Source organism: Lepus europaeus, chromosome X (genome assembly GCF_033115175.1).
Source record: "Lepus europaeus isolate LE1 chromosome X, mLepTim1.pri, whole genome shotgun sequence".
Lineage (NCBI taxonomy): Eukaryota > Metazoa > Chordata > Mammalia > Lagomorpha > Leporidae > Lepus > Lepus europaeus.
In genome coordinates this window covers 116,537,603-116,550,918 of record NC_084850.1, presented here as the reverse complement: position 1 = coordinate 116,550,918, position 13,316 = coordinate 116,537,603, and the positions used below count along the sequence as shown (strand labels likewise).

Genomic DNA, 13,316 nt, shown 5'->3' with positions numbered 1-13,316 from the left:
CCGGCCTCCTCTTTTTCTTTTCATCATCATAGTATTCATCTTTATTTTAAATTGATTGCAAATAGGAAATAGAGTTTGCCAAGAATAGTTAAATCTGTTTTTAATTGGAACTTATTTTACCTTTTAAATAAAGTTTTAGACAGAGCACATTGAAGTGATACGGTTTAATATGTGATATACATTCTCTCTCTTTTGAATATGTAAATGAGCTGTTGCACAAGAATCAGTGCCTTTAAATTTATACTGGAGTTTTGTTTCTTTATATTTTAAAATAGTATTATATTGAAATGAACAAAGTACCTTGTATTAGGTTGAGGGATCCTAACCGAGCACCATCTGGCTCCATGGTAACTTTCTACTGACAGTTTCTCATCACTTGACCAAATGGAGGTAGGGGAAGAAGTTGAGGAAGCAAGGAAGAGGTGTAATATGCTCTCTGCCTGGATTTCCCAGCTAAATTCAGGCCAGCTGATTGCTTTTAAATGTTCAGGCTTAAGCAGTTATTTACGTCATGTTAACACTAAAAATGTGGAAATACTGGTGTTCAAAAACAATCTGGACTTACTTAGGCTTTTTGGGCAATGTGAGGGCAAAATTCATTATTTTCCAAGATACATTATCAAATAGGCTAGCTTGTCAAAGACAATAATGAGATAAGAGGAATGGGAAAAGACTGATAACCTTTTGTGCTTTCCATTAGGGTCTTGGTGTGGTCTTGGTGTCTCTGAGGAGACATGTCCCTTGCTTCCATAATTCCAGAATTCTCCCCATTGGCAGTTTTCATAACTGCTTGATTAAGATGCACCAGCAGTAATTCTGTACTTGATTTTTATATTTTAACAATTTTATCTAGTTTTTCAAGTGAACATTTTTGAGCAATTATCAAATACTATGTTAAATAAATTTTCCATGCTCTCTCTCACTAGATTTTCACCTTAACCTGGGGAGATATGTTCTACTAGTATCTTAATTTTGCAGATGTTGTAACTGAGGTGTGGATATGAGAGTTATAAGGTCACACACAGCTAACAGCTGGGATCCATAATCCATAAATAGTATCATTGATTACTGTAGCAAATTGCCTACTCAGCATTCCTTCTACTTTTGTTTGCAAAGTATCTGATTGATACTGCAAGCAGTGCCTGGAATTTGAATTTTGAAAACGTATAGAGCACACATTCTTAAACTTATTGTCATTAAAGATTGATTAATTTGCTAGTTATAACGCTCAGGGTTTTTGGACTGCCCAAACTTTACAACTTCAACTTCAGCTTCAATGAAGTGTCAAGAGGATAGGTGATGACAGGGATGTTGATACTGCTGATAAGAAAATTAGCAATGAGTATAACAACTGTTATTGAATACCATGCCAAGCCTTTCTCTAAGAGTCAAATATTCTTATAACTAGGGTGATTCCATACGTATTTTATCAAGAGGGTCATTCACACATCATCAGAGACAATAAGTGATGACTGTAGTAACTGGGTTCCTGCTACCTCTCAAATAAATATTAAAAATAAAATTTATCGTGGTACACTTATTAAAGAGGTAGCTATTAAATATTATCATGAGATAACAGGCAAAAACCAGTACTTGAAGTGCAAATTTAGGGCTAGCACTGGTGGCATAGTGGGTAAAGCCTCTGTCTGTGATGTCAGCATCCTACATAGGTGCTAGTTCCAGTCCTGGATGCTCCACATTCAATCCAGCTCCCTGCTATTGCACCTGGGAAAGCATGAGAAGATGTCCCAAGTGCTTGGGTCCCTGCACCAATGTGGGAGACTCAGAAGCTCTTGACTCGGCTTCAGACTGGCCCACCCCTAGCCATTGCAGCTATTTGGGGAGTGAACCAGCAGATGGAAGATCTCTTTCTATCTTTCCCTCCCTGTGTGTACCTCTGCCTTTCAAATAAAATAAAAAGTAAATCTAAAAAAAGAAAAAAAAAGAGCAAATTGTGATGTACTCATGACATACAACTCAGTTACATACTACATGTCAGTGTGAAATTACAGGAGGCAAAGTCAAAGATGCCTATGTTATAAACTTTAAATCACTACACTTTCCCCGAACTCTCTGCCTCAATTTTACAACTATAAATTAGAGCTATGAATATTTACAATGCCAAGCCCTAAAAAAATTATGCATGTCCTTTAAACAAGGCAAGGGTCAGAATTGCTTACAATATGCTTATAGTAGCATATAACACGTAGTAGTCACTCACAGGTAGTTGTGGAATGAGTAATGAATCAATAGATGCTTTGATGTGATTATTAACTATATAAAGGAAACCTCTAAGATGATAGGTTTCCAAAAACTATCAGACAACAAAATGCCTATTAAATACACAAATTCCATTTTCTTGTATACTACCATTTAGCACACAGACTTATAAAATTAAGGACTATGTTGATTATGTTACAAATACAGTTTTAAGAGATCATAATGAGCATATCAAAGCTCCAATGGAACCATCAATTCCTTGCTATTACTCCCAGACAACTGACTTCAGACAATCATTATTATCATCCCTACTTCATATTTCAGAGCATTTTTTTCAGGGCCCTGTAAATACCAGTCAGTATGGCAACAACTCCAGTAATGATTCTATTCCTCAGATAAAAAATAACAATAATTTACCTTGGTCACTATTGGAACAATTTCTTCATCATTGTATTATGTTAGGAAACTGATTGGAGCAAATGTCTATTATTGAGCAAGAAGCGGAAAAAACTTTTAGGTTTTTAAGTTTACTTGTTTTTTTTCTTGGTACATGATGGCTAATTATAACTGGCATTATAGGCAAACTAGAAAGGACAAAACACTTATTTATCCAATGGAAATCAAAAAGGACAAATCTAAAATTTTTAGCCCTTAAATGGATACTTAGAAGTAACAGGGTAAGGTGTTGACACAAATTGATCTATATTTCTGGAAATACAGTCATGTCCATTTGTGTAACGTGGAAAATGTTTTGTCTTAGGAGTTAATATTTTCACTTTAATAATTTTTAATATTGTGATTTGGTTTATTTTTGTTTTAAAGCTTTCATATGCACATATATTATTTTGGGAAATCTAATTTTTTTAGGTCATGAGAATTAGATTTTTTGCTAGGATGTTAGTAAAATGTTTTAATCTTTTTTTTTTTGATAGGTAGAGTTATAGACAGTGAGAGAGACAGAGAGAAAGGTCTTCCTTCTGTTGGTTCACTCCCCAAATAGCCATTTGAAGCCAGGAGCCAGGTGCTTCTTCCTGGTCTCCCATGCAGGTACAGGGGCCCAAGCACTTGGGCCATCCTCCACTGCCCTCCCAGGCCACAGCAGAGAGCTGGACTGGAAGAGGAGCAACCGGGACTAGAACCGGCGCCCATATGGGATGCCGGCACCACAGGCGGAAGATTAACCAAATGAGCCACGGTGCCGGCCCCAAATGTTTTAATCTTTACATGCAATATTTTATACCCCCTATGTAGTAACAAATAAAATAGTATTTTATTATTTACAAATAAGTAGGTAAATATTATATAAATATTGAAATTTACTCAACAAAATAAAATATATTTTATATGACTTTCCTCTCCTCTATGAAATGGTTAATGCTACTCTTAGGATCATTGGTTACTATTCTCAATCCTGTCTCTTATACTACAGTGTCTGTTGAAGTGTTTACAGCAGGTGAAAATGGAATGAACAAAGGCCTTCAACAACCAGGCAGTCCACCAAATGCTGCTACAAGGATTTACTCGGCTCCCCACCCAGGAGACAGCGACTTGAGACATCACCCCATGTCAGCGAAGAGTACCTCGTCACCCCGTGTCAGCAGGAAGTAGCTCTAAAGACAGATCATCGTCCCTCTACCCCTCCTGGACTTTTGGGACTAATATAATCCCATACAAATCCTGCTTTATAAAAAACAAAAGGGGGGAATGTTAAGAAACTGGGGCAGTTTTAGCCAGGTGGCCGCATGGCCCAGCTACCTGAGCCAGGCTCCACCCCCATCCTAATGGGATTCGCTGCTCCTGCTTCCCTGCCCGCCCTCAGGCAAAGTTTTAAAAGGGCCTGTTCCTGAACACGTGCTCTCTTGGCTCTTCTCCCTGCTCTCTTGGCTTCTCTCCTCCTCTCCTCTCTTCTCCCTCCTCTCTGTCTGTCTCTCTTACAGTCTCCTTCTCTTTTTCCTTCGCCGCCCCTTCACTCCGGTCTGTAGGGTGTTCCCCAATAAACACTTTCCCTTTAAAAAACAACAAAAAAAAACCTACTGACTTGTACATGGTCCTAAACCTTGCACTGATCATTTGCTTCCTATTCCTAGTCGCCAATCTAAGATAACAGAGATAGGGGTGGTGAAAACATGACTAAATATTTTTAAATATTTATTTATTTGAAAGGCAGAGTTATAGAGAAGGACAGAGGCACAGAGAAAGGTCTTCCATCTGCTGGTTCACTCCCCAAACGGCCTCAATGGCCAGGGCTGGGCCAGGCCACAGCCAGGAGCCAGGAGCTTCAGCTGGGTCTCCCACATGGGTACAGGGGTCCAAGCACTTGGGCCATCCTGCTCTGCTTTCCCAAGTGAATTAGCAGGGAACTGGATCAGAAGTGGAGCAACTAGAACTCGAACTGGCACCCATATGGGATGCCAGCACTGCAGGCAGCAGCTTTATCTGCTACATCATAGCACCAGCCCCAATTAAATAATTTTAACTTGCTCAACGAATAAGATCTCAAATGTCATCTAATGGCAATGGCGTACCATTGAAATTACAATGGAAACAGAATATTGTGGATGCTGTAATAAGTCTACCCAAGATGTGCTCATAGTCTTAGTTCCAATTTTCTATCATAAAATTTTAACTTTTTATCCTGTTGCTGAAGACACAGGACTCCAACTCACGTTCAATAATCCACAAAGCTTCCATTGTACATTTTAGACAATTCTCTTGCATTTCCAACATTTATGTTTGTGTTCCCTTTTACAATGTCAAGATGTACGGGGATATTGTGGGAAATCTCTCTTCCTATGGGAAATGATTTTATTTATATTGTTATGTGGCAATAAATTTTAATTACTGGAACAACACATTTCCTGTCTTTTTAGGTGTCCATAACTTTACATAGCATTTTAAAGTCACTGAAAGAAGAAACTTCATTCTTCAGTAGAAAAAAAATTACTGTAAAATGTTTTTTTCTGATTATTTACATAAATGAGAAAGTGCTGATATATTCAAGTAAAAAGGTATTTTTTCAAATATCTACTTACTGGAATTATAGAGCCCTAAGTTCACATTTTGATTCGATCTCACAAAATTGGTATAATTTCAGTTCCTAAATATTTTATCAGTCCTGTAAGTGATCTGTTACAAGAACTTCAGCATCATCAATTTAAAAATGAAACAAATAACCTGACACAATTTAAGATGAAGTCTCAATTATTTCTGTATAAAGAACAGAATTTTTTCTCAGTATAACTTCTTCATACCTCAATTTTTTTTATCATGCTGATGAATAACAAGGAATTCTTTAGAGGTAATTATACCATTTTTGAAAGAAGTCATTTTATATTACATGAAAATTACAGTTATGCAATATCTTCTTGGCATATATTTGCTCAAAGTTTAAGGGATTACAGTTTGACTTATATTTTGGATTGAAAAAAGTTAACATGTACTAAATATATTCAACAAAGTAATGGATCTGTGGTTATAAGTAGAAGAGAGGTTTTAAAGCATCTTTGAAGGTCAAAAACATATCCAGGGCAAGCACACATGGAGCCATATGAAGTAAGGGAGAATTAGTATTAGGAACTGGGACAGCTGACTTTAGCAGAACCTCTAGAGTGTTTGCATGAAAGACGTCATAGTAGTGGAGTAAGAAGCTGGTTAACATCAGGATACAGAAAAACTATAAATCAAAGTTTTCCCCTAGTTGAAAACTATCACACAAAGACAGTCTGATCTTAGCATTTCCTGATACATAAAAATAAACACAAATCAATAGATCAAACAAAAACTAAATCATTCTTCTCTAAAGAAATTTAACTCAGTATCTAGAGAGAACTCCAGGAGACTGTGTGAATATCTCAGAACAAATCCCTCTGTATTATGGAAAGTGAATATATTCTTCAGCAGGTGTATCAGCTTTGTACCTTAGCACATACAGCAGACTTTCCCAGTCAACAAGAAACATGAAAGGATTGGACCTCTCAGACCATCTTTCTATTTTCTCATTGTTATATAGAAATATATAAAATATCACAAGCTGTATGAAGAACACCTAAAGCCCAATGAAATTGACAAGATAACGCCAAATTCCTTAAAGACACAAGTTACAAAAGCTGAAAGGAAATTTAAAAAGAAATCAAACCATCCTTACATCTATTAAGAAAACAGAATCCATTATTACAAACTTTCCCACAAAAATGTAGTATGCCCAGATGGCTGAACAATCTAATTTTTCCAAATGTCTTTAGAAAAAATAATACCAACTTTGAACAATTTCTTCAAGAAAAAAGAAAAGAGGGAGCGCCTATCCATTTGTTTTATAAATCTAGTCTAACATTACTACAAATACTTGAGAAGAATATTAGTAGAAAAACATACAGACCAATGTCTGCATGAACAAAGATATAAAAATTCTAAACATAATTAGAAAACTGAATCAAGCAATCTATAAAAAATATATTTCAGCATGACCAGTAAAATTTTCTTTCCAGAATCCCAGTGTGATTTCATATATAAATATCAAAATCAAAATTGCCATTTTCACATAGTAGAGAATTCATACAACCTTTTAAATTGCTGCAGAGAAACTACTTGACTGTGTCCAATACTGATTTAAATAAAAAAGAAAACTTCATAAGCTTGGAATAAAGAGAAATTCCTTGCCAGGGTTGACAGGATAAAAAAAATCTACCAAAAATGCATTTTTAATTAAAAATATTCAAAGCTGCACAACTGAGACAGAGAATGTGACAAGGACTCCCATTATCACCACTTCTATATAACACTGTTTTGGATGTCCTAAACTAGGGCAATAAAGAGAAAAAATTAAATAATTTTTATAAAGAGATGGACTGTGTCAACTTGTTGACACCATTGTATGCATGATAATATCCCAAGTATTCTAATACTATGAACATTAATAAAGGAATGTATCAAGGGTGCTGTATATGTACTCAATGTGCAAAACAAACAATTATATTTGTATAGACCACCAACAAATAGAAAATAAAAGTCTCATTTATAATAGAGTCAAAACCTCAGATATCTAAGCTTCAATCTAATGTATCACATGTAGAATGTCTAGACTGAAAAGTGCAAAATATCACTAACATTAATTATAGAAGAGCTAAATAAATGAAAGAATAAAGCATGTGCATATTTTAGATTACTCGGTACTGCAGAGGTGTTAAATGATCTACAAATTGAACGTGATGTTATCGCTTCTCGGCCTTTTGGCTAAGATCAAGTGTGAACATGAAGTCAATCAATGTCCTAGAAAGCTTCATGTAGAAATTGACAAGATGATTCCAAAATTATTTCAAATAACCAAAATAGCCAAGGAAACCTTGAAGAGGAAGAATAAAATTGGAGGGCTTACACAACTAGATACCAAAGTTCTCACTAAAATATTTGTGTGTATACATAGATATATTATTATAGAATATTGTTCAGCCATAGAAAGGAATGAAGTTCCAATATATGTTACAACATGGATAAACCATGAAAACTTGCTGAGTGAAATGAGCCAGAAACAAAGGAAAGATATTGGATGATTCCCACTTACATGAAATATCCGGAATACAGAAACTCACAGAGATACATAGATTACAGGTTATGAAAGGCTGAGAGGAAGAAGAGATAGGAAACGATTCTTGGATGGTAACAGAGTTTCTGTTTAGAGTGATGAAAAATTATGGAAGTAGATGGTGGTAATGGTTCTAATAAATATGACTGAATTGTATGCTTAAAGGGATTAAAATGACAAATTTTATGTTGTATATTATCACGATAAAAATAAATTAGTACTGGAAAACCATTGAATGTTATGCTTTAAATGGGTGAATTTAATGGTATGTGAGTTATATCTCAGTAAAGCTGTTTAAAAAAGATTGCAACTAAGTCAGTGTGTAATGGGCAGGCAAAATCAAGTGAAAGAGGATAAGGAATTCAGAATCAGATTCATACATATAGGATCACTTGATTTACAACCAAGATGCCTTGGCAGTACAGTGGGAAAAAACATTCTTTTTCAATAAAACTTGCTGGACTAATTAATGCTACTTCTCATTATAAATTCATATGTACCAATTGTGTTTTAAAGAATAAGTAAATTTTAACTTGATAAAACATTTTGATATTATATTTTTAAAGTATCCAAAGTAGAAAGGTGGAGACTCTTAAGTAAACAAGTAGGCAAATAAATAAGTAGCCTTTTGGAGAGGGTCAGCATACATTAACTATTGATTATGATATAGGAACATAGTAATTTTGTTTTATGATACTTGTTGAATTAGACCACATATATCGTGCTTAAATATTGTCAAATAAAAAACGATCAGGCTAAAATAAAATGAAACAAAGCAACAATCTACATACCAACTTTCTCCTCTACCAATAAAGCACTCAGGAAACAAAGCAAATACAAACACTTGTAACATTTAACACATGTGACAGAGGAGATGGCTAATGTCTAACCTTGATCCACTGGAGATTTGTCTGTTTGAGCTTATTTTCAAGTTTATCCTGTTCTTCTGGGCTTATGGGAGCACTTACAAGTGCTGTTCCTCCTGCTTCATTTAATTGTTTTAGAATTCCCTGGCGCAGGGGCAACTCTTCTGCCAGTAACTGAAAGAGACAAATGCAACAACGTTTAAAATGAATTACAGCACAATTCCAACTACCTTGTCTTCGCTCCTATTGATTAGTCTATCAAAATGAAGCAACTTGACCACAGGCCTACTGGCACTGCAAGTCCCAGCAGTTTTCTACAGAGTACAGAGCTGGTGGACTGAAACATCCACTCTTAAGTAGATAAACCTTGGAACAGACAAAATTATCTTATCCCTTGGGTATTTTCCAAGAGAAAAGTGTTAGGTTGTAAGGTAACCTCTAAAACAACACCACAAATGGACTTAGCATCTGCAAACAGATTTCTATTAAAAAGGACAATTTGGGTAAGTTCATCATCCTCTTAGGCAGCATCACATGCCATAGCACACCGCAGAATGCCACCAAGTAAGAAACTGCATGATCATTCTGCGAGTCCGCTAATACGAACAGTACACACACTCAGCGTACACAGTGCCAGGCTCTGTGATGAAGTCTTTGAGTACTTATCTCAGTTAATCTTCATAGTATAATAATAATACAAGTAGTTCCTACTAATTTTATAGAAGGATACTGAGGAAGACAGGTTAAATGCCAGTGCCAAGGGAAAAAATAACTGGCAAGAAACAGTACTGTGATTCAAACATGGGCAGCCTCATGCTGGAACCCTTGTTTCTGACTCCTTCACATCTCTAAATTTCTCTTATTCATTCAGCATCACCCTGTTTATGCCCTTTCCACAGACCTATAAAATTACAACGGTATTAATCATTAATAACTGTTTTTATTCGTTTATGTCATTTACATCAGCAGCCTCCAGAACTAGCCACATGATGTTACTTATAAGTAAATAAAATGCAATAAAAATATAAAAGCTTTGGCTCCTCAGTCACACTAACCACTTTTCAAAGATCCAAAAGGTATGTATGACTATCTCTAAGGAAAAGGATAAGTAAGAACATTTCCATCATCAAAGAAACTTGCATGGGATGCTGCTGATTTAGATAATCTAATGAGAAGAGAAAGTAAGATTTTTTTATTATTAAGTGAATATCATTTACTATGTCTATTAAATGAGTCATCAGTTATACTGCTCTATGTGACACTCAGTACATTTAGAAAAGATGAACTTCTAGAACAGACTGAGTTCATTTTTTCAAGGCAAAACCATCTTCACATTGTCCCCAAACTTTTCATTTTGTGAATCTCAAACCCTAGTACAATGTCTTACATATAATAAGTGCTCAGTATTTTTATAGTGAATTAAATACTACTGTAATGTTATACTTTTTCTCCTGTTCATGTGAAAATTTCTTGATTTATAGAAATAAATGGTTGATACTAGACTAATTTACATGTGTCAACCAAGTGAATCATTGATAAAGAAGCAATTCCATTTCTCTTTGATTATGGAATCTTATAGAATGAGGATATGAAGGTTCTTCAGAAACTTCATAAAATTGGAATTTAAAAAGTTTATTTTGGTGCAAAGAATTTGAAATCCATGTATACTTTTTCATAACACATGCGTTGTCATGAACTTTTAGAAGACCGCCCTTTGCTTTGATTTTAATTGTTTGTATGTGACAAAATAAACTTAGATTTTAATTCCATTTTCCACAAACTTTTTGAAGTATCCTTGTAGCAAGCATTGTGAAAGTTTGGTTCAAAGATTGACTAAGATATCAGATGCAGCTGCACATCATGTCTGACAAATAATAGTGGCGATAAACTATTCATTTTCCTTTCTTCTCCTTTTCCCCTCCCTTTAACAGTAAAAATAAAACTGAGTTGTTCTCCTAAAGCTAAAGTCGTGAAAGTGAATTCAACTGCATAGAGCGTGCCAGTAAGCCAGGTGAAGAAATCAGTAATAAGTAGCTATCACAGTAGGAGGGCTGGAAATGCTACTTGGATGAACTGCATGTCTGTTCAAACAGTATGAATGCAGACAAACACCACAGCCCCCTTATCCGTAGACAAAACAAACCAAAACAAAACATCACTTGGCAAATCTATCTTTAATTAGAGGCTGAACTAGTGGGTTTGCTTGGAGTGTTAAGATATTCCTAAGAAATGGGATTCCTTTTCATAAAAATTCTCCTCAAATATCTAAGTATGTAGCCTAAGACAGATGGAAACCCTCTGTATGAGGAACTGGAAGAGAGGAACCGGTAGGCTCCAAATACAAATAAAAAATAAGGAAATTAAAACGCTAGTTACTTGATATGGTGGGGTAAGCTATGTATATGGGTTGAAATATATACACGTTACATGTTAATCCAAAATTTAAGTTTAAAAAATAATTCTCATTTGGATTTATGATTCCACATTTGTTCTTCAGTTTCAGTACTGAAGCCATGGAGGTGTCAAATAAGTCTAAAGATAATTTCAAATTAGTTAAAAAATCTCCCATGTATTATGTATGAATAGATGCAATTTATAGGTAATAAATGCATCTATACATATATACATACAAGAATGCATATAGATTGGGAGCCTATGGCTTAAGACAAAATAAAGTTGTAAGAAAAACACTTTAGTGAAGAACTATAACTTAATTGGCAGAAAATCAATGATAAGCATATTTAAAAATAGATTCATATACTCTTTATATAAGTGAGCCCTGGTGTATTTGAGAAAATAAAATTACCTTGACTTGTTCAAGCTTTTCTTTTAGTTGCTGCTCATTTCCAGGTTCAAGTGGAATACTGGTAATGTTATCTGCTTCTTCCAACCATAAAACAAATTCATTTAAATCTCTTTGAAATTCTGACAGGATATTCTTTTGTTCTTCTAGCCTGCAGAAAGGAGAATAAAGTAGTTATAAGTGACATATTTCTCCAATTTTTTCAAAAGTAAACTGGAAAAATACATGACAAACACTTTTGAGAAAATGAGCAATTAAATGTTAACAATACATTATTCATTTTAAGGAAATTCATTCATTTTGAACAAAGCAATTTCAATATTTCAAAAATTTCTAAAAGATAAAGGAATTGAAAATGGTCAAGAAAATATTTTATTTAAACTATCCGACATTATTATCATTTTGCATTCGGGCAGGTTTCACAACCTCAGCACTACTGACATTTAAGATTGGCTAATTCTTTGTTGTGATGGACTATCCTGTATGTTGTAGGATGTTGAGCATCATTCCTGCCTTATACACTCTAGGTGGCAGTAGCAACTCCAAGGGTAGCCATTTGCTGCAGCAGCTAAGAAAATCCTTGTGATCACCACATCACCTATCAGAGTGCTTAGCTCTAAGTCCAGGCTCTGCTTCTGATCCTTCTAATGTGCACCCTGGGAGATAGTATCTGATGGCCCAATTATTTGGGCCCCTGCCACCCATGTGGGAGACCCAAATGAATCCCAGGCTCCTGGTTTCTGTTTGGCCCAGCTCCAGCTGTGGCAGGCATTCTATAGGAGTGAACCAGCAGATGAAAGATCTTTCTCTCTCTCCCTTCCATATAAACATATACATAATTAAAAAGCAAAGCAAAAAACACGGTAACAAGTCCACACTCCTGCTCCATATTATGACAACAAAAAATCTTTCTAGACATTGCAAAATATCCTGGGGGTAATGCTGGAATTTGGGGAGAAAGTATCCCAGATTGAGAACCACTGGAGTAAGCACATAACATGAAGTTGCACATTTTAAAAATGCTTAATTAAAGTGTACTTTATAGAAAATTACAGGACAAAAATAAGAGCAAGGGTTTAAGATAAAAACACAAAATGATTATTAAAATGCTTTCCAGGGGGTCTGCGCTGTGGTGTAGCAGGCAAGGCCACTGCCTGAGATGCTGGCATCCCATATGGGTGTGGGTTTGTGTTCTGGCTGTTCTGCTTCTGATCCAGTCCCTTGATAGTAGCCTGGGGAAGCAATGGAAGATGGTCCAAGCTTTTGCGACCCTGCCACACACATGGGAGACCTGGCTGAAGCTCCTGGCTTCTGGCTTCAGCCTGGACCAGCCTTGGCCATTGCAACATTTAGGGAGTGAACCAATGGATGGAAGTTCTCTCTCTCAGTCTCTCCCTCTCTCTGTGTAACTCTGACTTTCAAATAAATAAATCTTTAAAAAATAAAATAAAATAAAAAATGTCCAAATTATAACTCAGAATCTCTTTGGAGGACACAGAAAAATTGATTTAAAATACTTAACACATTATGCTAGTGAGTTTTTAATTATAGAAGTGCACATACTATATGTTTGATTAGCTATAAGTTTATTCCTATATATTGGATCAAGGACTTATAGATAGGTATTGCATTGAATCTGTAGACTGTTTTAGGTAATATAGACATTTTAATTATGTTGATTCTTCCAATTCATGAGCCAAGGATACATTTCCACTGCTTTGTGTCACTGATGATTTCTTTCATAATTTTCATCATAGAGACCTTTTACTTCTTTGGTCAAATTTATTAATGGATATTTTATTTTGGAGTAGCTACTGAGAATATTATTTTGTTGTTGATTTAGCTTTCA

At 35.3% G+C, this 13,316-nt stretch overlaps 1 protein-coding gene across 9 annotated transcripts in view; it reads right to left on the bottom strand.

Annotated features, from left to right (window-relative positions):
• DMD (dystrophin) overlaps nt 1-13,316 on the bottom strand; it is a 2,142,101-nt gene that overhangs the window by 824,673 nt on the left and 1,304,112 nt on the right. For 8 of the 9 annotated variants that reach the window (XM_062183372.1, XM_062183374.1, XM_062183377.1 and 5 more), the window contains 2 exons: nt 11,471-11,618; nt 8,689-8,838 (listed from right to left, as the gene is read on the bottom strand). The exons of the other annotated variant lie outside the window; for it this stretch is intronic. In XM_062183372.1, coding sequence (XP_062039356.1) covers nt 8,689-8,838; nt 11,471-11,618 — 298 coding nt within the window. The remainder of the gene's footprint in view (nt 1-8,688; nt 8,839-11,470; nt 11,619-13,316) is intronic. 9 annotated transcript variants of the gene reach the window in all.